Below are 26,587 nucleotides of genomic sequence, written 5' to 3'. Positions count from 1 at the left end.
ATGGACGGAGTGGCAGTTACCAGCTCTATCCATTTTGGATGAAGTTGTGCAGTCCCGGTACCACTCCTGGCACCAGCGCTTGTCCCAAACAGCTGATCAGCAGGAATGTGGGGTTTCAGACCCCTGCCGATACCGATGGCCTGAGGATGGGCCATCCAGGAGTGAACGGCTCTGTTATGACTTCATGTTAACCCATTTGGGACAATAATAGTTGCCATTAGTAAATTTCAACTTTGCATTTCCAGCACCTGTTAAACCTAGATATCCCAGAAAAGGTGAAACAGAATATGATAATACAAAGGATAATACCGTTTGCGTAAGGGTGGAGTTACCCTTAAATGAAGAAGCCAGGAAGCTTACGGCCCTCTACCTATCCGTACTACTCATATAACCATAAATTGTAAATGGCAGTATTGCATTTTCTACAGGTCTAACATTTAAAGATAACCATTGTGATACAGCTACATGGAAACACAAGGTGATTCCTGACATTTATAAGAAAAGAGCCTCTCTTTCCCCAATGTATCAATGGATCTCAACACAAAAACACCGGACTGGCTCTGTACGCTATCGCCGTCACCGGGTGCGAATGTCAGCGAAATAAAATGACCTTTAGATTACAGTAGAGCAGACTGACTTTTACTGCAACATTTGGCCTGTGTGACAGCGAAAGTGTGAAAATAGTAAATTGGCAAAAGTAAGGGTGTTTAGGGGTGTATACACCGGAGACAAACGTCATGAAAGAAAATGATGGAAATATAAATTCGCCGGGCGGCTTTTCCAGCAGGAGCCATCAATAACAAAGGCGTAAATCTACCTGCAATTTTATTTTTTTTGCAGTTCCAATAACTGGTTTATTAATATTATTCAGTTTTTCTCTACAAAGAAGTTGTGCAGGATTACGAAAACAGGACGTTCTCTTTCTACCAAGGACTTTGGTACATTAGTGGGTATATAAACCCATATTTACGGCATTAAAAGGGTATTCCAAATTGATGGACTATCCTCCAGAGAGGGGTTTGATATTAAATTGGTAGGGGTCCGACATCTGGCACCACCATTCAAATAGGAGCTGAGCTACAGCACCCTAGAATATTAGAACACCCTAGAACAGTGATGGGCAAACTACGGCCCGGCGGACCTTTTTATCCGGCATGCAGAGCTGTCCCGAGGCAGCAGGAGTGGAGATGAGCGCTTCCATTGTGGAACCGCTCATCTCCATATTCATCTATATCGCTGTCCTCAGGACTGGTGCGGAGGAGCAGGGGAGAGGCGTCTCCCTTGCCCGTTCCTCTGAGTGCCTGTAGCCTATCAGAGGCTGGTGCAGGCGGCGCGGTGACGTCATCGCGCCGCCTAAGCCGTACAGAGCGGGACAGAGGCCGGAAGACGCCTGCATCGCATTACTGACAGCAGCATAAGGTAAGTATATGTTTTTATTGTTTTTATTATTTATAGTATACTGTGGCAAGAAGGGGGGTGGGGGCCCTATATACTGGCAAAAATATGGATTGGTACTATGGAGAAGAGGGGAAGCACTATGGGGGCCATTATGGAGAAGAGGGGAAGCACTATGGGGGCCCTATATACTGCCAAAATATGGGGGGGGGCACTATGGAGAAGAGGGGGAAGCACTATGGGGTCCACTATGGAGAAGAGGGGAAGCACTATGGGGGCCCTATATACTGGCACAATATGGGGGGGCACTATGGAGAAGAGGGGAAGCACTATGGGGGCCTTATATACTGGCACAATATGGGGGGGCACTATGGAGAAGAGGGGAAGCACTATGGGGGCCCTATATACTGGCACAATATGGGGGGGCACTATGGAGAAGAGGGGAAGCACTATGGGGGCCTTATATACTGGCACAATATGGGGGGGCACTATGGAGAAGAGGGGAAGCACTATGGGGGCCCTATATACTGGCACAGTATGTATTCAACAACAAAGCTAACTCCAGACTTTGATGCCTTAGCAAAAAAGGGAGATCAACAACACTGTTCCAACTAAAATTGAAGGTGAGTTATACATACTATGTTATGAAAGAAATACACTGCATAACATTTTTATACAATAACTCTTTTTATGCTTTTCTACATTGAATTAAACTAAACCTTTAATGTTACGAAATTTTAATTAAATTTATATTAATTCACACAAACGCCCCATTCATCTACCCTTGGTCCAGCCCCCGGGTCCAATGTCAGTGCTCCAGATTAAAAAAAATACCTAGGAGCCATTGGCTCCTGAACTGAAAAATTTAGGAGCCAAATAAAATTTTTAGTCGCCAAATCAAAACCGAATCATAATTTTGGTATCGTGACAACGCTACGCCGATCAGATCGGCGTAGGGTTGTTTCGATACCAAAATTTTGATTTGCTTTCGTCACCATAAAAAGTATTGCGATACTCAATACCACGCGTACAACACCAAAAAAAGCCGCGTGCATTTCGCATTTTTTGAAACGTTCGGCCCATAATAGAACAGTCCTATGCTATTTTTTGGGGTGACAAGGTGACAAAAAAAATGGCGAATCGCATGGTTTTTATTTATTTATTTATGCTACGGCGCTCACCGCATAGGAGATATTTTTTAATAATTTAATAGTTTGGACTTTTCGGACTCAGCGCTATGTAATATGTTTATTTATTTATTGTTTATATATTTTATATGTAAAATTGGAAAAGGGGGGATTTAAACTTAATATTTTAGGGTACTTTCACACTTGCGTTTTTCTTTTCCGGCATAGAGTTCCGTCACAGGGGCTCTATACCGGAAAAGAACTGATCAGGCATATCCCCATGCATTCTGAATGGAAAGAAATCCGTTCAGAATGCATCAGGATGTCTTCAGTTCAGTCATTTTGACTGATCAGGCAAAAGATAAAACCGCAGCATGCTACGGTTTTATCTCCGGCGAAAAAAACTGAAGACTTGCCGGGATGCTGGATCCGTCATTTTTCCCCTTAGGAATGTATTAGTGCCGGATCCGGCATTCAAAATACCGGAATGCCGGATCCGTCCTTCCGGTCTGCGCATGCGCAGACCGGTAAAAATGTGTAAAAAGATACAAGACGGATCCGTCTGTCCGCATGACAAGCGGAGAGACGGATTCGTTCTTGCAATGCGTTTGTGAGACGGATCCGCATCGGGATGCGTCTCACAAATGCTTTCAGTCACATCCAGATCGGCTGATCCGGCAGGCAGTTCTGACGACGGAACTGCTTGCCAGATCACACTGCCGCAAGTGTTAAGTAGCCTTAGGCCTCTTTCAGACGGGCGTCACGTTTTGGCTCCGGATGCGTCCTTAAAAGGGTTTTCCGAGATTTTTTTTTACTGATGACCTATCCTCTGTCATCAGTATCTGATCAGTGGGGGTCAGACACCCAGGACCCCGTCAGTCAGCTGTTTGAGAAGGCACCGACACACCTGTGAGTGCCACAGCCTTCTTGCAGCTTACCAATCATAGTGCCGTACATTGATTGGTGGCTGTGCTTGGTATCGCGCTCAGCCTCATTCACTTAAAGCTGCTCCTAGGCCACGTGATCGATGAACGTGTCGTCACTGGCCTAGGAAAAACCCAAAGAAGGCTCTGGAACTAATGCGAGCGCTGCTGCCTTTTCAAACAGCTGATTGGTGGGGTTTCTGGGTGTCAGACCCCCATTGATCACATACTGATGACCTACTTGAGGATAGGGCATCAGTATAAAAATCTCGGGAAACCGCTTTAAAAATGTTGTGCCATGATTTTAAGCTGTCCTCTCTACCCACTTGCTGTACCCGGCTATCTCCGGTGCTACCATAGAGAAGGGAGCAACAGTACACATGCAAGACCTGCCGCTCCATCAGAATGGGGGAACAGGACCCCCATTCTTGTAATGGGTGGGGTGTCCAGTGGTCAGACCCCAGTGATCAGCTAGTTATCCGCTATCCTGTGGATAGGGAATAGTGTAAAAACTTCACATAACCCTTTTAACAATGTTTGCCTAAACATAAGGCTGGGCACTCTGTACTAACCAATATGGCTGCACTTCCTGTTGTTACTTTTTCAAAATGGCCTCTGCAACTAAACAGGAATAATTACTAACTTTGTGCTAACTACTGATTTACTATTATATGGCAATTCCTACTTTTTCAGTGGAACTTCGCCATTAGCAGCCGTGCAGAATACAATCCAATGTGATGCAAACGCAGGATAATTTTGTGACAAAATTCGAACCAATGTTAGTGTCAAACGGGAAGTGTAATTGCTATCTAGTAGAAATGAACCAAACGTCGCCCTGAGGCTGCAGGGTGGAAGTAGCACAGAGACGAGTAGTAGGAGCAGGCCGAGAGGTGTCTATCGCTCTGCTCTCCTGTTAGCAGGGAGGGAAATTGCGCACTAAAGCTATAGCAATTTGTTTTTTAAGCGCAGGTTTCGGCGTGAAAGGATGGGGAGCTGGTTATGGTCAATCTTATTTCAGTTATTTTCTATCCCTCGGTGGTAGTATAAAAAATTTGTGTTCGCTAATATAATGCCACAGTTTGATTATATTACAGACTTCAGAGCTGCTTTAGGGGAAAAAAGGAGCTCCTTGCACATTCCCTTACTTACAGTTGCTGCGGAAAGTCGCTAACGATATAAAACAGAAATGTTTTATTTATACAGTAATAATATTACAAAGCACACCATGCTTCTTCCAGGTAGCTTCTTATTTAAATATGCCGCTGTGGCCTTTTCTGATTTAACCACTTACGGTCCGATGTAGCCTGAAATACACTACATTGAGCCATTGCGAGAAATGCGAGTCACTGTAAAATCTGAATCAAAATGCTTATTCTCCGGCTTCTTTGCCCCCGATGCAGCTGCTTTACAACCACATGTACAATATGGAGATGTTTAGGGTCCAGATACAAAAATGATTGAGTATTCTTTTTTGCAATGATACTGCTATTTTTATATGATTACAATGCTCCACTGTGCCGCCATGCGGCGGCATATCTCGCTGCTGTCCCCTCATGTAGCATCAATTGTTGCTTTAGGACACCTTTGGAATAGGAGCAGTTGGTGGTGACCAGGGTTGCCAAGCAGAATTTTTCTTTTTTTTGGACAACTTATCCCAAAATCATGGACATCCAACATTTCTACGGACAAATTGGAAAACCATAATGGATGATAAAGATTATATGTAATACAGGTCTATAGTTCAGTATGTTGATAAGAACTTATTACCAGCATTTACTGTTAGTAGTAAAATGTTGATAATTTCCATCAAAATAATACTGTCCTGATCAAAAGTTTAAGACCACTTGAAAAATGGCAAAAAATCATATTTAGCATGGTTGGATCTTAACAAGTTTCCAAGTAGACCTTTAACATGCAACAAGAAGAAAAGGGAGTGAGACAAAACATTTTTTGAGCATTCAATTTAATAAAAACAACGAATAAACTGAAACAGACTGTGATCTGCTTGTTATGCCAGTAACGTTGGAAACCATCAGGACCATCAAGGTTAAATTTTTTCTCATCAGAGAATAAAACTTTCTTCCACCTTTGAATGTCCCATGTTTGGTGCTCTCTTGCAAACTCCAAACGAGCAGTTCCGTGGCGTTCAAGGATACGAGGTCTTTGAAGACGTTTTTTGTTTTTGAAGCCCTTAAGTCTCAGATGCCGTCTGATGGTTATGGGGCTGCAGTCAGCACCAGTAAGGGCCTTAATTTGGGTCGAGGATCGTCCAGTGTCTTGACGGACAGCCAATTGGATCCTCCGGCTCAGTGCTGATGAATTTTTTTTGGGTCTTCCACTTTACTTTTTTGTTCCATAACCCTCAGGATTATTTAAGAAATTCCAAATGACTGTCTTACTGCGTCCCACCTCAGCAGCGATGGCGCGCTGTGAGAGACCCTGCTTATGCAGTTCAACAACCCAACCACGTTCAAAAAGAGAGAGTTTTTTTTGCCTTTGCCATCACAACGTGTGACTACCTGACAGAAAATGACAATGAATCCACATCTTTGCACAGATTTGGCCTTTTAAAGGCATGTGGTCCTAAAATTTGGATCAGCTGAAAAACAGCCTGTTTCAGTTTAATTGTTATTTTCAATTAATTGAATGCTCAAAAAATGTTTTGTCTCACTCTCATTTCTTCTTGTTGCATGTTGAAGCTCTACTTGGAACCTTGTTAAGATCCAACAATGTAAAATATGATTTTTTGCTATTTTTCAAGTGGTCTTAAACTCAAGTACAACTGTATACTCAAGTACAACTGGCCTCAACAAAATCACAGAGATATATACACTCACCTAAAGAATTATTAGGAACACCATACTAATACGGTGTTGGACCCCCTTTTGCCTTCAGAACTGCCTTAATTCTACGTGGCATTGATTCAACAAGGTACTGATAGCATTCTTTAGAAATGTTGGCCCATATTGATAGGATAGCATCTTGCAGTTGATGGAGATTTGAGGGATGCACATCCAGGGCACGAAGCTCCCATTCCACCACATCCCAAAGATGCTCTATTGGGTTGAGATCTGGTGACTGTGGGGGCCATTTTAGTACAGTGAACTCATTGTCATGTTCAAGAAACCAATTTGAAATGATTCGAGCTTTGTGACATGGTGCATTATTCTGCTGGAAGTAGCCATCAGAGGATGGATACATGTTCTCATTCTGTTTACGCCAAATTCGGACTTTACCATTTGAATGTCTCAACAGAAATCGAGACTCATCAGACCAGGCAACATTTTTCCAGTCTTCAACAGTCCAATTTTGGTGAGCTCGTGCAAATTGTAGCCTCTTTTTCCTATTTGTAGTGGAGATGAGTGGTACCCGGTGGGGTCTTCTGCTGTTGTAGCCCATCCGCCTCAAGGTTGTGCGTGTTGTGGCTTCACAAATGCTTTGCTGCATACCTCGGTTGTAACGAGTCGTTATTTCAGTCAACGTTGCTCTTCTATCAGCTTGAATCAGTCGGCCCATTCTCCTCTGACCTCTAGCATCCACAAGGCATTTTTGCCCACAGGACTGCCGCATACTGGATGTTTTTCCCTTTTCACACCATTCTTTGTAAACCCTAGAAATGGTTGTGCGTGAAAATCCCAGTAACTGAGCAGATTGTGAAATACTCAGACCGACCCGTCTGGCACCAACAACCATGCCACGCTCAAAATTGCTTAAATCACCTTTCTTTCCCATTCTGCCATTCAGTTTGGAGTTCAGGAGATTGTCTTGACCAGGACCACACCCCTAAATGCATTGAAGCAACTGCCATGTGATTGGTTGACTAGATAATTGCATTAATGAGAAATAGAACAGGTGTTCCTAATAATTCTTTAGGTGAGTGTATATTTTTTCACGAACGCAGGAAAAATGTCACCTGTTTTTATGAACTGTCCAGAAATTTCTGGACAGTTGGCAACCCTGGTGGTGACTGAAGCCTCTGCACCTAGTACTAAAAATCCAGTCTTTGAAGCCTTCACCTATGTTAACTTTGTTCTGTCTAAACAGGGGCAGACTGGGAAATTAAGAGTGGCCCCATTTTGTAGGTGGGTCCAAACTGACCAAAGGCAGGGCCAACAAAAATAGGGGGAGGCAACAATACCATATTGTGGCACAAAATACCACCCCAGTAACGCCAAATACCTCAGTGCAACACAATAAACTGGCCCAACAACAACATAAACCACAGTGCAGCACAAAATAATGCTCCAGCAACACAAAATACCTCCTCAGAGGCTGTCCCTCTTTGGTGGCCTGCGCCAGCTGCCATGTTCTGTCTTCCTACTCTGGTTGCCTCAGGATGGATATACAGTAGAATTCAGGAGGGCTTCTGTGGTTGCCGGCCAGGTACATAACTACTTGACTCCCCCAGTGTAAATTAACTCTGGGAGCGACAGATCACTACTTACTTGGATGGCAGCCATACGGAAAGTTAAGACAGCCCCCTGGGCATCGACCCACCGGTAAATTTCCCTGTAGTCTATGGCCAAACCGCCCCTGTGTCTGAAAGAACCCAAGGGCTGCATGTCGACCCCAGATGCTAGTTGTCCACGACTAATCTACACAAATAATGACACTTTTGATGTCCTATGCAGTCATGTCTGAAACATGTGGACAGGATACTCCCTCACTGGTGGCATCTTTGGCCTGTTGCCTTGCATGGACACATCTGCTTCACATGGACAAGCAGCATAGCTAGACTGAAAATCTTATAGCGCTAAAATGCCAAATCATACCAGAGGGTGTCTCATGTCCTATTAGGGGATACAGATGCCATAAAGCAGGGATGGCCAACCTGAGGCTCTCCAGCTGTTGCAAAACTACAACTCCCAGCATGGCTACACTGCCTACAGCTATCAGCCTACAGCAGGGCATGGTGGGAGTTGTAGTTTTACAACAGCTGGAGAGCCTCAGGTTGGCCATCCCTGCCATAAAGCGTTGGACCATGCACATTTTACACGGTCAGCCACTCATTGGAATGGGCACGATATAATACTACATGTAAATGATGATCTGTGCATTGAGCGGTATTTGAAGCCTGATCACGGTCAGCTTCAATTAAAAAAGGGTCCTACAAAAAACCGCCAAGAAGGATATTTAACAGAATAGGAAAAATTCAAGGATTTATGTTTACTGGTGATTTAAAAAAAATTATTTTAGGCAGAAAAGCTTTTGGCTGTTTGTCAAGTCTTTTCCGATAAAAAAAATGGGTTCTGTGGCCACAAAAATGTATATATATATAAAAAAAAGAAACATATTTGTAATTTACATAGAAGTAAATTTTTTTTAAAAAATGTCATGACCTTCGCCTTCTTACTTATCTTTAGTACCAGAAATGATTCTTTTTCTGTGATTAGCCCCTTTGTGATGCTAACATGAACCCATCCCTGACCTTAACCAACTCACATCTGGATCCTTGCCTGCTTCCTGGACCAAAGTTAGATTGGAACAACCATTCCTAATTGATATTCGTATTATTATTTATTTATATATATATATATATTTTTTTTAATCATTTTAAATCTTATGACCAAGGCCTGTATAATGCATTGCTTGGCTACTGCAATTATACGATGACATCAAGATATAAGAAATTTCGAAGAATTGTAAAGACAGGACATCAAGTTATTTTCTGACTTATTATTTAACGGTCATGAATAATAAGAAATGTCGTAATATTCATAGATTGCGTAGGATTTATTTCATGAAATAAATGCTGCCGGTGCTGTTGGGCTGCGGCTGCTGTCAGTTCTCGCTTTCACTGGCACTGACACTTTCATTTTAATCCTTTGTTAAATCCTGTGTACTTTTCCTGTAGGAACATATGCATGGCTTCTTTGTGCAACAAGTGTGGCAAATCTCCAACGTCTATATCCCTCTCCCCTGGAAGCTGCCCACTGGACTTAGTTTTTCCCACTCTGGTTATGTGGGTCAGCCGAGTGCCAACATTCCTCGGTGAGTCACTAATGTAAAATGGACATCGTATCCATTAAATAGCCTCGTGTTGCCACCCGGGTGTAGCCAAGTTTGCTTTTGTTGAGAAATCAGACGGAGCTGAAAAGGTTTGTGAAACGTGTGAGTGAAATCTGTCAACAATTAAAAATAATTGAGCAGGAACGAGGGCCTGACTTGGTGGGGGTGGCAGAGAAGGTGGCAATAAAGACGCAAGACAGACTCAAAAATAAAAACAAATAATTGTAATAACTCTGCTGGGCAGGGTTTGATCCAAAAATTGTCGATCCAAAATCTTTGTTTTTAGAATTTTTTTTGTTCTCTATTTTTCTCTTTTTTGAAACAATTTGAAGGGTTGTTTAGCAATGATTCTAATAAGAAATATAAAAAGAAAGTATTGCATACCCTAGAAGGGGAGTTTATCTGGAAAACGGTAGGCCTTGTTTACCTAGTATAAGTAGGGACTTGCCATTAATGGTGCACAAGAGAACTGGTCAGATGTGCACTTTGTTCAGCCGCCTTCCTGGCTGTGAACACTTCTGCACATGCGCTGAACAGCAGCTAATCATGTTCAACACGTGCAGGTAAAGGTAGCAGAATCCTTTGTATATGCCGTGACTGCACAGAAAGCGATGCAGCAGGGGAAATGGTCACATGAGTAAGCCCCACAGTCACCGACCACTTGAGTCTTATAGACGCAGTGATTTCTGAAGTCCATTGTTTGAACATCCTATCCCTGGACAGTAGGGGTGATCCAGGTAATTAGGATATTCTAAGGATAGGTCATCATTACATTGGCTGGGGTCTGATTCCTGGCACCCTTGCCAATCAGCTCTTGCAAGGAACTGCCGCGCTCAAAGAAGATCTGGTGAGCACAGCCGACTCCTGGAAGCTCTCCAAGCACAGCATTGTACATTGTATAGTGGTAGTGCTTGGTATTGCAGCTCAGTCCTATTCACTTCAATGGGGCTGAGCTGCAACTAGGCCATGTGACTGATGTACGGTTACATCACATGGTCTAAAAAGAGGCCACGGCACTCACGGAGTGCGGGGCTCTAACAGCTGATTGTCAGGGGTCCCGGGTGACTCACCACCGCTGATCTGATATTGATGACCTATCCTCTGGATAACCCCTTTAAGCTAAAGACCTAGGTTAGAAGGTTTATCGAGCTGTGTCAAATTGATGGCCTACCCCTAAGATAACCCATCAATATCAGATCAGTAGAGGTCCGAAGCGTGGTGGGAACTCCACCAATCTTATATTGATGACATATCCTAAAAATATTCCCTAAAATTTCCCAAACTTCGACAACCCCTTTAAAGAATGAGGATATTTAGAAGTTTCTTTGACAGAACACAACAATTTCTAGGATTTAAAAGATTTTACTAGAAAGTGGTCAAAACAAGGTCTTTTATGCATTAACAGCACCACCAATCAATCCATAGGCAGTGTCTGGTATTGCAACTCAGCCCCATTCAATTGAAATCACTTTTACCTTTTGTACAGGATAACGTCACCAAGACATTAACCATGAATTACACCGGCCATTAATGGACTAGTATATTATTCTGTTTATATAAGTACACAAACTGGTGCCGGCTGCACGTCGATTCCTCAGAGAAATTAGTTCCCAGCTATAATAAAAGTGATGATGTTAAGTGGTTTAAATTTAACAGATGGCATACTCTCTAATTGCAAAGTAATTTACAAGATGCTATAGAAGTTAATTACAATACATATGTGTGTGTCATAAAATTCTAGAAATCATAAATCCAAATGAGAGTTATGAACATATCCGAGAGGTTTTGCTATCTTACCGGATTGTTTCTCATAGCTCCGCCCACAGCTCTTGCCGCTTTTGCATTGCCGCTGAGCTCAGCAAGTTCCTTGTAGGTGATTGTCTTTCCCATCGTCACATTCTTAAGCAAAGCCAACAGTACACTCTTCTGAAATGAATCTAAAAGACAGAAGAACCTTCACTCATGTGATAGATGGGAATATGGTTATTGAATCATCTTTTATCTAAATTGTCCTCTAATTTATAATACTTTTACCAAGTATATTTTTGGCAGGATCTTTGTTTAGGGCAATTATTTTTGCCAATTATTAGTGCTGAAGATAGTAATTAGTAATTTAATGAGCAACAAAGTAAGCACCTAACAAACGTAAAGTACAAGTGAGTACACCAGGGCTCACTATCACAAGAAATATGGAACAACGGTTCCGGCTGTACAGATGCAACCCAGAAAATGGCCAACCGAGAGCAAACCAAATTGGAGGATTCAGACTAAGCCACAGTTGACTGGCAGCCGCTCAATTCCAGGTTTCATCAAGTGATCCCTGAAAGCAGACACGAAAGCAGGAACTAGAAGCTACAAGAACCTGGTCAGTAGTAGGGTTCTGTATCAACCTCTTACAACTACTCATTCAGATTATTAGCCAGTTTCCTATAAGGCTTCATGCACATGGCAGAACAATGTAAAAAGAGGTTGCATGGAGGCAAGTCCATGTGGCTCTCTAATATTTATCAAAAGGCACGCTGCGTGCCACCATATCGTGCCTCTCTATGGAACCAAATTATGGAGATAGACGTATTTTGGCTAAGACCATGTTAGTATCTGTTCTTGGTGTGAAGGGGCTACAGAGATCAAGAAGGTATGCTATACACAAGGTGGTTTAGACCTGAGTGAGTGCAGGTTGGTTTAAAGAGGTTGTATTATATCAGACTTTGATGGCATATCACTAGGATATGCCATCAAAGTCAGATAGGTGTGAGAACCATCTCTGAGACCCAAACCTATCTCAAGAATGGGTGCAGATCCCAGACTATTCTAGCGATATGCCACAAATGTCTAAGAAGATGAGACAACCCCTTTAATGACTACCTGTAAGGAGTGGTGACAAAAGTGGTCGTCCAGAAATTATTTAGGAATGGCAAACTTACATACACCATTCCCTTCACTCTATTGAGAACACACTATTTTAGCCTGGCCATCTGGCTACTAAGGAATGAGAAATCTCTATACTCACCAGCCTTTATGCTCGGCAAACTACAGATGGCACATTTATTATGTTTTATAATAACATGAGTGTTCACTTTGCACCTGGTTCATCGCAGGATTTTTCAGAATGCCCTAAATTATGTTTCTTCTGAAGGTCTAGGGTTGTGTGTAGCAAATAGGTTCCTAAACCCCCCTAACCCAGCTCTCCCTTATGGGGGAATTCAGATCTAAAACTACTTTATGAGCTTGAGCAGGTGTGTGTGTGCGTCAGACTATGCAAATGACGGAGCAATGATGGGTTATGGCGTAAGTGTGAGGAGGCCACTAGTTCTAGACCCTTGCAGTGCCTTCTGACCTAGAGGAACAGAGAATAGGTTGAGCCCTCTTACATCTGAAGTGGGTATGCAACAGACCGCATCCTAATAAACAATTTGGGCTTTCAACAAAAATAAAAATACAAGGTTTGCACGAAGGCAATCAGGCATCGGGTCCTTTTTGTGGAATACTTAACAGTAGCCCAAGCTAAGCCCACATTCACACCATTGGTGTTTTGGTACTGTAGGCTGCTGTAGTATGGCCCGATCTAGCCCTTTAATAACAAGGACTAGCCACTATTATAGGACATCGACTTCTCTCCACATCTTAGTAATTATATCCATTAACATTTTTCTATATTGAAGTAAAAATGTCATTGAACTCTTCAGCTTCCACCAAAGTTACTTAAATTTGCCCGGAAGGCTCGTGAACACTTTTTCATGCTGGTTAAATAAATAAAAAAATTGAGACTGAAGGGAATGATAATCACTTTGTTAAGGGGGCAAAAAAAAAAAAGTATGTTTAGTCTTTAATATTATAACATTAAGCAAATTAAACATAAGCATAATCCAGGTGATACCAAAAGAAGGTCACCAAAGAAATTAACTTTTTTTGTTCATTAATTTACATGGATTAGCAGAGGGCAGAAAGATAGCAAATCTGTTCTAGTTTTTTTCCTATGATATAATTTCAAACCGTACACCGAGTGTGGCAGTAGGTTGACTGTGGGGTTAATCAGACTGATTTGTCCTTTTAATTGCTTTCTATTCAAAGAAAATTCATTAGATAATGTTCTCTTCAAAATTCATGAATCAATTTAACTGGAGAAACCACATTAACGGCTTTGGGATCATTAGCAGAAGCATCCGTGTTACTCGTTGATTGCTGGGAGAGTTTCCTTAGGCAAACATGGCTTTGTGTACTGCAACATCTTCTCGAAGAGATTGCATTTTTTGGGGGGCGGCATGTTCTCACTTTACATAAGAAACCTTGCCTCTGTATAGTGAATATTCATAGAGTGGAATATTAAGACACTGAAGATCTCTATGTCGGTACACACTCTTGTAGAAGGGTATGGAGGTAATTGAACACAGGCAGGAATCGGCTAGTAAGTTTGTTTCGTTCTTTTTTTTTTTTTTTGCAGGGGGACTGAAAAGGGAGGTTGGACTCAGCAGGGTGGCTGGAATTAGGCTTTGGGAAATCTGTAAGACTAAAATGAGAAGTCTATGCAAACTTAACTGGAGCATGTAACAGTTACAAGAAACAGGGGAATGGTTCCAAAAACATCATTTAAGAGTAGAAGAGTTAGAGAGAGAGCAGAAAGTAATGTCCATGTCACTGAATCTAATTTACATAGCAATAGGACAGATTTAAAAAAAAAAAAACTATACGGCTCGAGGAGAGAACATTATTAAAAGCGGACAAGGTTGGCGAAAAATGCGGCTCCTACATAATGTAATCCTTGTACTGTAAAGAAAAGGAGCAAATACATGTCAGGGAGTCCCGGTGATAGTCTACAATCTGAGTTTTTTTCCAAGGGGCCAATGCACCCGAATCAGGTTGAAGTCTTTTGGATTACAATGGGCTATGGCTCTTATCAAACTGGCGTCATGGCTTCTGTCTACAACGAAGTAATGACAGCACTGCCATGTCTTTTCTTAAATGGATACGGCAAATCTTGAAGGATCCCATTGACTTTAATTTGATCCATTGGGGTTTTGGTATTTTCGACAGGAAGAACTGTGCTGCAAACTAAACCAGATGGAAACCCAAACAGACCAGATTAACGCCAATGTAAACAAAGCCTAAGGCCTCTTTCACACGAACAATATCAATTGGTTCAGGATGCGTTCAATGATACTCGCACTATTTTGCAAGCAAGTTCAGTCAGTTTTGTCTGCGAATGTGCTCAGTTGTTCAGTTTTTTCTGCACAGGTGCAATCTGTTTTCATGCGCTTTTCAAGCATGTGAAAAAAAACTGAAGGTTTACAAACAACTAATAATATACTACATACAAGCTTTTATTGGGCTCCATTTGCACTGCATTTGTGGTACAGGTTCTTCAAAAATGTTTATATATATATATATATATATATATATATATATACATACAGTGGATATAAAAAGTCTACACACCCCTGTTAAAATGTCTGGTTTCTGTGCTGTAAAAAAATTAGACAAAGATAAATCATTTCAGAACTTTTTCCACCTTTAATGTGACCTATAAACTGTACAACTCAATTGAAAAACAAACTGAAATCTTTTAGGTGGAGGAAAAAAATATATATAATGTGGTTGCATAAGTGTGCACACTGGGGATGTAGCTGTGTTCAGAATTGAGCAATCACATTCAAAATCATGTTAAATAGGAGTCAGCATACACCTGCCAACATTTAAAGTGCCTCTGATTAACCCCAAATAAAGTTCAGCTGCTCTAGTTGGTCTTTCCTGACCTTTTCTTAGTCGCATCCCACAGAAAAAGCCATGGTCCACAGAGAGCTTCCAAAGCATCAGAGGGATCTCATTGTTAAAAGGTATCACTCAGGAGAAGGGTACAAAAGAATTTCCAAGGCATTAGATCTACCATGGAACACAGTGAAGACAGTCATCATCAAGTGGAGAAAATATGGCACAACAGTGACATTACCAAGAACTGGACGTCCCTCCAAAATTGATGAAAAGACGAGAAGAAAACTGGTCTGGGAGGCTACCAAGAGGCCTACAGCAACATTAAAGGAGCTGCAGGAATATCTGGCAAGTACTGGCTGTGTGTTACATGTGACAACAATCTCCCGTATTCTTCATATGTCTGGGCTATGGGGTAGAGTGCCAAGACGAAAGCCTTTTTTTTACGAAGAAAAACATCCAAGCCAGGGTACATTTTGCAAAAATACATCTGATGTCTCCCAAAAGCATGTGGGAAAAGGTGTTATGGTCTGATGAAACCAAGGTTGAACTTTTTGGCCATAATTCCAAAAGATATGTTTGGGGCAAAAACAACCCTGCACATCTCCAAAAGAACACCATACCCACAGTGAAGCATGGTCGTGGCAGCATCATGCCAAGGGGATGTTTTTCTTCAGCTGGAACTGGGGCCTTAGTTAAGCTAGAGGGAATTATGAACAGTTCCAAATACCAGTCAATATTGGCACAAAACCTTCAGGCTTCTGCTAGAAAGCTGAACATGAAGAGGAACTTCATCTTTCAGCATGACAACGACCCAAAGCATACATCCAAATCAACAAAGGAATGGCTTCACCAGAAGAAGATTAAAGTTTTGGAATGGCCCATTCAGAGCCCAGACCTGAATCCGATTGAAAATCTGTGGGGTGATCTGATGAGGGCTGTGCACAGGAGATGTCCTCACAATCTGACAGATTTCGAGTGTTTTTGCAAAGAATAGTGGGCAAATCTTGCTAAGGGTACTTTCACACTTGCGGCAGGACGGATCCGACATGCTGTTCACCATGTGGATCCGTCCTGCGGCTATTTCGCCGTGCCGCCGGACCGCCGCTCCGTCCCCATTGACTATAATGGGGACGGGGGCGGAGCTCCGGCGCAGCACGGCGGTGCACGGCGAAAGGCCGCTGGACTAAAATTACTGCATGTCAGGCTTTTTAGTCCGGCGGCACGGCGAAATAGCCGCAGGACGGATCCGACATGGTTAACAGCATGTCGGATCCATCCTGCCGCAAGTGTGAAAGTAGCCTAAGTCAAAATGTGCCATGCTGATAGACTTATACCCAAAAAGACTGTGCTGTAATAAAATCAAAAGGTGCTTCAACAAAGTACTAGTTTATTTTATTTATTAGATTTCAGTTTGTTTTTCAATTGAGTTGTACAGTTTATAGGTCACATTAAAGGTGTAAAAAGAAATGATTTATCTTTGTCTCATTTTGTTACATCACAGAAACCTGACATTTTAACAGGGGTGTGTAGACTTTTTATATCCACTGTATATATATTTATATATGCCAAACAAGCCTGACAAAATTGTCTCCTTTTGGCACACTTTTTTAGTAGAACATGCTTGTCAATATACAGTTATTCCACAGAGATGAATACCTAGCAGTATACTGATCTATTAATATATGGAAAAATAGCCTTTGAAAGCTTAAAAACATGACTTGGGCTATCAGCCAAACCAGAGACACAGATTAGAAGAAAGAATAGTTTCGGGCTGTGGCTCCTTCTCAGTACAGTATAAGGTTCTGGTTGGCTGGGTTTGCATTGTGAAGGTTCTGCTGTCCAAGAAAAATATTGCGGTCCGTGTCAAGTTTGTCTGAAGTCACCTGGATGTTTCAAAATGCTTCTTGGAAAATATGCTACGGAAAGGTGAGACAAAAGTGGAACTTTTTAGCACATATGCACAAGGCTATTTTTGGAAGAAAAAGAACACTGCACGCCAACACCAAAACCTCATCCCAACTGTGAAGCATGGTGGAGAGAATATCATGATTTGGGGCTGCTTTTCTGCATCAGGGTCTGGACATGTTTGTTTATTGATGGAACAATGAATTTTAAGGTGTATGAAAACATTTTACAGTAGAATGTAAGGTCAGCCGTCCATTACCTCAAGCGGAGGAGACATGGGAAGCGGCAAGACATTGACCCAAAAAACACAAGTAAATCAACTAAACAATGTCTGAAAAAGAAGAAAGTGTGTTTTTGGAAGGACCAAGCCTAAGTCCTATCGAGATGATATTGATGATCTGAAAGACATCTGCAGGGAGAAATGGTCCAAAACCTTTGTGTCAGTCTTATTTGCAGCGGAAAGCATGTGGAAGAGGCGACTGCAGCTACAAGGGTATTAAATTTAAGTGATCACCTACTTTCTCTCCCTACACTGTGGATATTTTAGCGATAATACTGAATGATAGACGTGGTTGTGTGTTATTAGTTCAGTTAGATTGTGCTTGTCTGTGACTCAGATAACAATCAGTCCACATCTTATTAGCAACCAATGCAAAAATCCAGGTAGTTCAGAAAGGTTCACTTACTTTTTCTTGAAACTGTACATTGCAGCATAATTTGAACACATGGTCTGAAAAACTATGTATCTGGTAATTCAATGTCCAGTTGATAGATCTGATGTTTGCTCCTAGCCAAACGTGTTTGGAAGTCTCAGGGTTCTGGGAAATGTACAGTTATGATTCTAGCCCCATGTTCCTGGAAGCTGGTTTGGCAAATGTTGCTGAATCAGTAGGAATTGACATTCAAGTCTGGCGCTCTCTTTTTTGGCAGGTAGTGTAAGCAAACAGAGACACAGAAATTGACTATGGATCAAAAGGAAAACTATCCAGCAACCTTACTCTGGATATTCTTCAGTCTTTACTGATGTCAAAAGAATCATTTCCCAATTACTTGACCCTCTGTGTAAAACGAAAGTTTAGCCATGTTTCTTTTCACACTGACAGGGGATCTGAGGAGATAGGCAGCAGTTGTCCCCGGCCACCTCCCCTTTCTCAATGTGGCATTAAAAAGTCCCTAACAGTGGAGTTAATTCCATATGTGGAAGAAATCAATGGATGCAGTTTAAATAAATTGCCCCAAAGGCTATTTTAATAGTTCCAACTGGGCCCCTATCCAGGAGCATAACTGAAATATTTTGGCAAAGTGGCAAATTAAAACAGCTCCTAACCCGGATGGGTCTCCAGCATAGTTGTTTGCTCTCTCATTCATCTCTGTGTAGGGGAAACGGAGTGACAACTTAATGAGAACCACAACATGGAACATATATAGAGAGAACAGGTCCTTGCCACATCTGTTCTGATGAAGACAGACCAGTAGAGGGGATGGTTATGCCAGGCAGGTATTTGTGCCAACCTGTAAAAACTCAAGACCAATATGAAGACATTATATCAAGTTTTTTTAAAGGATCATTCTGGGAAAACCTAATACACTGTGTTATGCCTGGTGCAAGTCATGAGGTGGGGTGGAGCGTGACATCTGGATTCTCTATATGGTGGACTTTGAATCTCTGTGGCATGAAGCTCTTATTGAGATGCTGGACCACAGATTAAAAAAGCCCAAAACATATAGGTTGTTGGCTGAATGATTCATTTGCACAATTTCGTTGTCTTCCTGGGCCAGTCCATGCTATGCCACAGTAATGGGATATGTACCTTTCAGCTTATTCGAGGTGATGGTCACAAGGCCTCCAGCTATATAAACATACCACTGCCTTATCCATGGGAACTAAAATAGAGGTGATCACGTTGCTTAATCATGTGACTGCTTTCCAACCTGTCCATAGCCGCATCTTCTTCGGTGTAGGTGCTGGATCAGTCAAACTGCTGTCCAGCAGATGAGGTTGTGGCTGTGGATGTTTAAAGACGCACTACAGAATTTTTTTGCATATGGTGCAGGATAAGCCATTAAAAAGAATAAGATAGAGGCTCTTGTGTAGGCCTTCTGTGGGTGCTGTCTACCATCATGATTCCTTCTTTCCCTCAGATATGGCTTTCCTAATGACTTCTAATTTTTCCATCATGACTGACTTTGCAGAGACCGAGGGTACAGAGCCTCACCACACTGCACTGTTCTGTGACATCTGCGGGCAGCCATAACATAAGTGACACAGAGCTGTTCTTCTGTCACACTGCATGGTCTCCATGTTCTCCTATTTGATGCAGCTTGAGCCTGTATGCCTTCTCTGCCCTGTCATCTCTCTCTCCCTTTTCAGCTCTTATATGCAGGAGGCAGAGAGACTAATGTGAAGCGCATCTCATAGAGCTACTGTACACTGGAGAGTCAGCACACACAGATAGTACAGTCAGGAGGTTTATATGACTGCAGCTAATCACTGTATACACTCACCTATTATATATCTGCAGTCCTAGTCCTTTAGATGAAGAGACATTATGTCTTCAACCGAATACAGTGAGTTAGCAATATATGCAAAAATTAACAAAAAAAATTCTCATTTAAGAAACCTGTTACGTGATTAAACCACGTGACCGGAATCATTTTGGTTTCCATGGAAGCAGTGGCCATGGTGGGGGGATATTTAAATAGTCCAGAAGCAAGGAGCCTTGTGACAAGCAGCTCAGGTGAGCTGAACGGTACATGTCTGATTATTGTGGCACGGCACTCACTTATGTGCCGATTCAGCCTGGATTCTTTTAAAGTGGCCAAACAATTTAACATACCTATACAGGGAGTGCAGAATTATTAGGCAAGTTGTATTTTTGAGGATTAATTTTATTATTGAACAACAACCATGTTCTCAATGAACCCAAAAAACTCATTAATATCAAAGCTGAATATTTTTGGAAGTAGTTTTTAGTTTGTTTTTAGTTTTAGCTATTTTAGGGGGATATCTGTGTGTGCAGGTGACTATTACTGTGCATAATTATTAGGCAACTTAACAAAAAACAAATATATACCCATTTTAATTATTTATTTTTACCAGTGAAACCAATATAACATCTCAACATTCACAAATATACATTTCTGACATTCAAAAACAAAACAAAAACAAATCAGTGACCAATATAGCCACCTTTCTTTGCAAGGACACTCAAAAGCCTGCCATCCATGGATTCTGTCAGTGTTTTGATCTGTTCACCATCAACATTGCGTGCAGCAGCAACCACAGCCTCCCAGACACTGTTCAGAGAGGTGTACTGTTTTCCCTCCTTGTAAATCTCACATTTGATGATGGACCACAGGTTCTCAATGGGGTTCAGATCAGGTAAACAAGGAGGCTATGTCATTAGATTTTCTTCTTTTATACCCTTTCTTGCCAGCCACGCTGTGGAGTACTTGGACGCGTGTGATGGAGCATTGTCCTGCATAAAAATCATGTTTTTCTTGAAGGATGCAGACTTCTTCCTGTACCACTGCTTGAAGAAGGTGTCTTCCAGAAACTGGCAGTAGGACTGGGAGTTGAGCTTGACTCCATCCTCAACCCGAAAAGGCCCCACAAGCTCATCTTTGATGATACCAGCCCAAACCAGTAGTTCACCTCCACCTTGCTGGCATCTGAGTCGAACTGGAGCTCTCTGCCCTTTACCAATCCAGCCACGGGCCCATCCATCTGGCCCATCAAGACTCACTCTCATTTCATCAGTCCATAAAACCTTAGAAAAATCAGTCTTGAGATATTTCTTGGCCCAGTCTTGACGTTTCAGCTTGTGTGTCTTGTTCAGTGGTGGTCGTCTTTCAGCCTTTCTTACCTTGGCCATGTCTCTGAGTATTGCACACCTTGTGCTTTTGGGCACTCCAGTGATGTTGCAGCTCTGAAATATGGCCAAACTGGTGGCAAGTGGCATCTTGGCAGCTGCACGCTTTACTTTTCTCAGTTCATGGGCAGTTATTTTGCGCCTTGGTTTTTCCACACGCTTCTTGCGACCCTGTTGACTATTTTGAATGAAACGCTTGATTGTTCGATGATCACGCTTCAGAAGCTTTGCAATTTTAAGAGTGCTGCATCCCTCTGCAAGATATCTCACTATTTTTGACTTTTCTGAGCCTGTCAAGTCCTTCTTTTGACCCATTTTGCCAAAGGAAAGGAAGTTGCCTAATAATTATGCACACCTGATATAGGGTGTTGATGTCATTAGACCACACCCCTTCTCATTACAGAGATGCACATCACCTAATATGCTTAATTGGTAGTAGGCTTTCGAGCCTATACAGCTTGGAGTAAGACAACATGCATAAAGAGGATGATGTGGTCAAAATACTCATTTGCCTAATAATTCTGCACGCAGTGTACTGCTATGTTTATAGTGAGGAAATAAGTGATTGCCAAAAAAGTCTAAAAATCTAACTAGTCAGATCCCCTTTTCCCCTAAAATGAAACTTCAGAGGACAGTTGGGCTTCCAATAATGTGGGCATAAAAATCTCGTGTTTATGGTCATCTTCCTGATTTGACCTTCTATAATTAATTCCAAAGCTTTGGGTATCTCTGTATCATGTATACTGGCAAATAGATTTTATTGGATACCTGGACTTTATATTCAGACTCATGCTGGCCTCTTGTAAACAAAGACTGAGGGGCCACTGTAGTGTTTGTTTTTTTTATAGCATTTTTGTGCTATTTTGGATTTTATTTATAAAGTATATTTCCCCCTTTAAAGGCTATAGAAACTTTTAGGGCCATTTTTTAAATACAAGTATTTTTGGCTGAAAAGCATTTTTGCTACTTTCACACTCGTGTTTTTGCTTTCCGTTTGTGAGATTCGTCATGGGCTCTCAGAAGCGGTCCAAAACGGATCAGTTTTGCCCTAATGCATTCTGAATGGGAAAGGATCCGCTCAGAATGCATCAGTTTGCCTCCAATCAGTCTCCATTCCGCTCTGGAGGCGGACACCAAAACGTTTGCTGTCCGCTTGACGAAACTGAGCCAAACGGATCCGTCCTGACACACAATGTAAGTCAATGAGGACGGATCCGTTTTCTCTGACACAATAGGAAACAGATCCCACTTTCAATGGAGTTCTCGACGGATCCGTCTTGGCTACGTTACAGATAATACAAACGGATCCATTCATGACAGATGCATGCGGTTGTATTATTGTAACAGATCCGTTTTTGCAGATCCGTGACGGATCTGCCCAAAACACGAGTGTGAAAGTAGCCTAAATCTGTCCAAGGACTCTGGCTCCAGCCCCCCTCTCTCCTCTCCTGAACAATCTTCTATTTTACTCTATCACCAAATTAAAGTGGTATAATGCAATGTACTATGGTAGAGCAGTGTGGGGCGTGTATTTTACCTATATCAGACTACAACACAATGAAGACTACGCCCACAATGGACTATAGGAGCATGCACTTCATACAGACGGGGAACCAGGTCTTGCAGCTGCAACAATTATTAAATGGCTTTGGCTAATACTGAAGACTTGTAGAAAACAGGTCAAATATATTCAATTGCTCAACATTATATGTAAGAATGTAAAATAGGTGGAGGTACTGTTAGTCAAATTCCAGTCTGGTTAGCATTGCTCATAAAAGGGGTTATCTGGGTCTACTTTTGTCTCTCCCTGTGCTTCCCCTGCCAGGTCCTGGAACTTACTAATGTACTTGCGCTACATTTTCTGTCTCACTCCAGAGATCGGCAAAGTGGTCACATGACTGCACCCCCGGTGTCTTCTGACATCACGATCAGGCCTCCCATGATGTCCTGTGTCTGAATTCCCGGTCGAACGGTCGTGATGTCAGACCCATGTGATATAGAAATGGGCTGGTCGATGATCTCAAACCACAAGCAGGACAGGTGAAGTTCACCGTTTGTCATATCGAAGCTACATGGGAGGAAACATTAGGAGAAGACAACAAGGGGATGATGGAGAGTGTAGTGGGTGGAGTTTTCAGCCCAAGGAAAGCGGTAGTAGTTGCCTGATCTCGCAGCACACAGCAGTATGGAAAGTAGCTCATCTACGTCCACAGCCGTAGAGATGGAGATTGAAGCATGGAGATTGAAGTGAAGATTCAGGAAAAGTTGACAGATAAACTATTATGTTCTTCAGGAGACTAGATGGGGTTTACACAAGTAAATGATATTTTTTTAGGATCCTGTACAACCCGTTCAAGTGACAGCAACATATATAGCTATGTAAATGCATGGCTGGTGGTAACAAACGGCCTCTTTAAAAACACTGCACACTCAGACTTTTGTACTTTTTTTAAACAATCCAAAAATGTTTGCTTTTTGGAAGTAAATGAGTGCATACACAGACACCTTCTAGGGTCGTGTGATCCTCCTTCATCTGTTCTGTCTCCTGATCTGAAAAATGGCGAATGTCTTTTTGAGAAATTTGCCTGGATTGAATAGCCAAAAAATCACATTCAGTTTCAAGCCAAATTTGGGTCAAATTCAATTCACTCTAGTAATCATTATTTAACTATCAGTTCTTTATATTGAAGTCGGAAAGGGACAATCAAAGGACACTATAGCATGTGCCCCAACTGTCAGGAAATATCGATCTATATCCTTGTCTGTCTGTCTATCTATCTCCCTCCATTTCTTCATTCTCTACATTTTAGAATCGATTTGCTCATCTCTACGTAAGCGGCATGTGGTTTCTTTTGCAGCTCTCCCCCTATCACAGCTCTGGGGAAGCATCCTTTCTGTTGCAGTTCTTTCTATAGTAGCTGAGGGGGGGGGGGGAGAGGGTCTTTTCTGCTGCAGCTTTCTCCCTATTACAGCTCAGGGGACATGACCTTTCTGCCAAATCTCTCTCCCTGTAACTGTCACAGCTTCTAACCGTAGATATGGCTGGTGGTAGTCGAAGGCTGGAACTGAGCATGTGGGACTATGCTCATCCAGCTCAGTAGGGGGACGTGCACATTACTATGCGGGTTAGACACCAGGGGGCACCATTATAATGACCTGAAGGGAATATATAAATGACAAAAGTTTTTGGGATAATATTATTTTAATTGACTTCAATAATATATAATTAATGCTGGCACAATCGCTTTAAACTTTAATTCAAAGTCTATCTTTCAAACAAAACAAAAAGTTCTAAATGTAAGAGAAAGAAAAAAATATGCATTCACACAAGATAAAAAAAAATCTCTTTAGCTCAGCAATATGGCTTTTCTGCCGGCTGCTCATGAAACCTCTGGTGGTTTCTGAAACCCCTCTCTTCGTGATTGAGCTGTGCAGATAAAAGCATAATCCCACTTCTGCCCATGAGGTACACCCTCTGTAACAAAGAGGTTAAAATAGCAGTTGGGTAGTGGGAATAAATGACTAAACAAAGGAACATGCGCTTAGCAATTATGATGTACCGTTGCTTAAATGGCTTATCCAAAGATTACCTGACAGAAATTTTCCACCTCTTACATGCTTCCTACCCCAACACGTTAGACGCAGCCAAATAGCTATCTAAATCTGCCAGTTAAAATTAGTGCTGGAGAGCCTGGTGAGATATGCCTGCACATACTTTCCCGTGGAAATCTGTACAACGGGATACCTCACCTGCTATTGTGTTGGTCCTAAGTATAGTCTTCTGTATAGACCATTCATACACAAAGAAAAAGACCTCAAGTAAATACTAATCATTGCTCCCTTTACAATCAACCTTAGTACTTCAAAGTAATTGTCACTCGTGAGCCTCCATCTGTTTACCCTTTACAGAAGAGGCCTAAGACGGTGCTGAAGTCTACACTCAATTCATGAAGTTTTGGGTACTCCAAGAGCAGGCCTCAGATACATTTGTACCTATGAAACTGACTGAACTATTACATGTGTGCTCGGCAGCTGAAGGCATCTTTGTTGGTCCCATATTCACATGTTCCCGCATTGCTGAGAAAAATGAAGTTTTTATATTTGCAAATGAACCTCTAGGAGCAACGGGGGCATTGCCATTACACCTAGAGGCTCCTCTCTCTCTCTCTCTCTCTGCAACTGCATTTTAAGTGACTTTGGGAAAAGTCAGGACCAGGCGTGATGATGTTTTCACTGCCTGGCCCTATCAATCAAATTGCAGAGGACGCAGCAGTTGCAGAGAGAGAAGAGCCTCTAGGAGTAATGGCAACTCCCCCATTGTTCCTAGAGGCTCATTTGCTCAGTTACATAGGTACAAATCTGCTAACAGATGCCCTTTAAGGTGACCATAATGGCAAAGTTGCCTTACCCTGATGTGTATAGGGGTGTATTGACTCACCACAAACAGATAAGGTCTGGGGAAGGAAGGATCAAGCGTATTGAATTTCAAACAGATTATTTCCCTAATCTTATTGAAAACACATATAATGTTTGCCCAAACTGAGTATCCATGCGGACTGGGATTGGGGGAACGTTGGGTAAATAAGCATTTGGCCCACAGCTATAGAAGGTGAAGTTTGGATTTTGCATCATGTACCAGGAGCTTCAAAATACACCTCTAAGTCGGATCAAGGGTGTACCACAAAGAGAAGACGGGTAAATGCCATACTTCTTCACCATGAGTGGAACATGTGTAGGGCTTCCGATGGCAGAGTTAGGTTATCAAACAAGAGGGAACCAGAGCACCAGCACTACAAAATATAGGAAGGGTAGCCCAAATGAGCATCTGGCCTCTTTACCATTTTTACCATGGAAACTTCTTTCCTATACATATACATGACAATAATCCATATATACTTATAGGCTCCCATGCAGCTGAAAAATATAGCCATTTTACAAATAGGAAGCACAGAAATACAACACAAAACATCAAGCTAGGCAAAGCTACGATGACGTAGAGTATGACATCATATGGTGTTTTATGACATCACTGGCATATACACTAATTTCTATTTAAAAACGTGATCCGGAATTAGGATGTTATAGGCAAAAAAATGAATTTAGGTTGATATCTTCTTTTTCTTATCAAAAAGTGACTCAACAAACTCAACAAAAGGCACCTATTAAGAGTAAAAAATGTAATGTTCTTTGAGCGTTTTTTTCTATTAAGTTATGAGCTGAAAGAAATGGAATTCACGATGACGTTCTCCGGAGTCATAGGGTCCTGTAATACTACACACTTAAAAGAATACAAAGCCCCTCCTAGCACTCGGGAGGTTGAGCGGGTCACTGACCTACATATGGGCCTAGTCAGCTGTGAAAATGGCATATGCCACTAGTAGAAGTTGTGACATCCCATAATGCGGAGCAGATAAATAGGCTACGCTTGTAATAACTGACCAATAACAGGAACACTCAATTGCTTTCCTATATTTCACTCATCATGAAGAGAAGGGATATATTTTCTTCCAAAAGAATTTTGTGCAGTTTCAAGACTAAGAAAGTGCTTTGTGTTAACATAACATCCTTTTATTTAAGGAATCAGGAAGCCTACTTAGGCTAAAAACATGATTTCACTCTCATGAATATAAATGCTTTGACAATCTCGGGC

General features: G+C 41.8%; 1 protein-coding gene across 2 annotated transcripts in view; it reads right to left on the bottom strand.

The window, feature by feature from the left end:
- MGMT (O-6-methylguanine-DNA methyltransferase) overlaps nucleotides 1-26,587 on the bottom strand; it is a 472,493-nt gene that overhangs the window by 43,027 nt on the left and 402,879 nt on the right. For both annotated transcript variants that reach the window (XM_040435606.1, XM_040435608.1), the window contains exon 5: nucleotides 11,252-11,391. In XM_040435606.1, the coding sequence (XP_040291540.1) occupies nucleotides 11,252-11,391 (140 nt within the window). The remainder of the gene's footprint in view (nucleotides 1-11,251; nucleotides 11,392-26,587) is intronic.

The sequence above is a fragment of the Bufo bufo genome, chromosome 6, assembly GCF_905171765.1.
Source record: "Bufo bufo chromosome 6, aBufBuf1.1, whole genome shotgun sequence".
NCBI classification, from domain to species: Eukaryota; Metazoa; Chordata; class Amphibia; order Anura; family Bufonidae; genus Bufo; species Bufo bufo.
The sequence above is the reverse complement of the archived record's forward strand: the minus strand, read 5'-3'. Positions and strand labels throughout refer to the sequence as shown.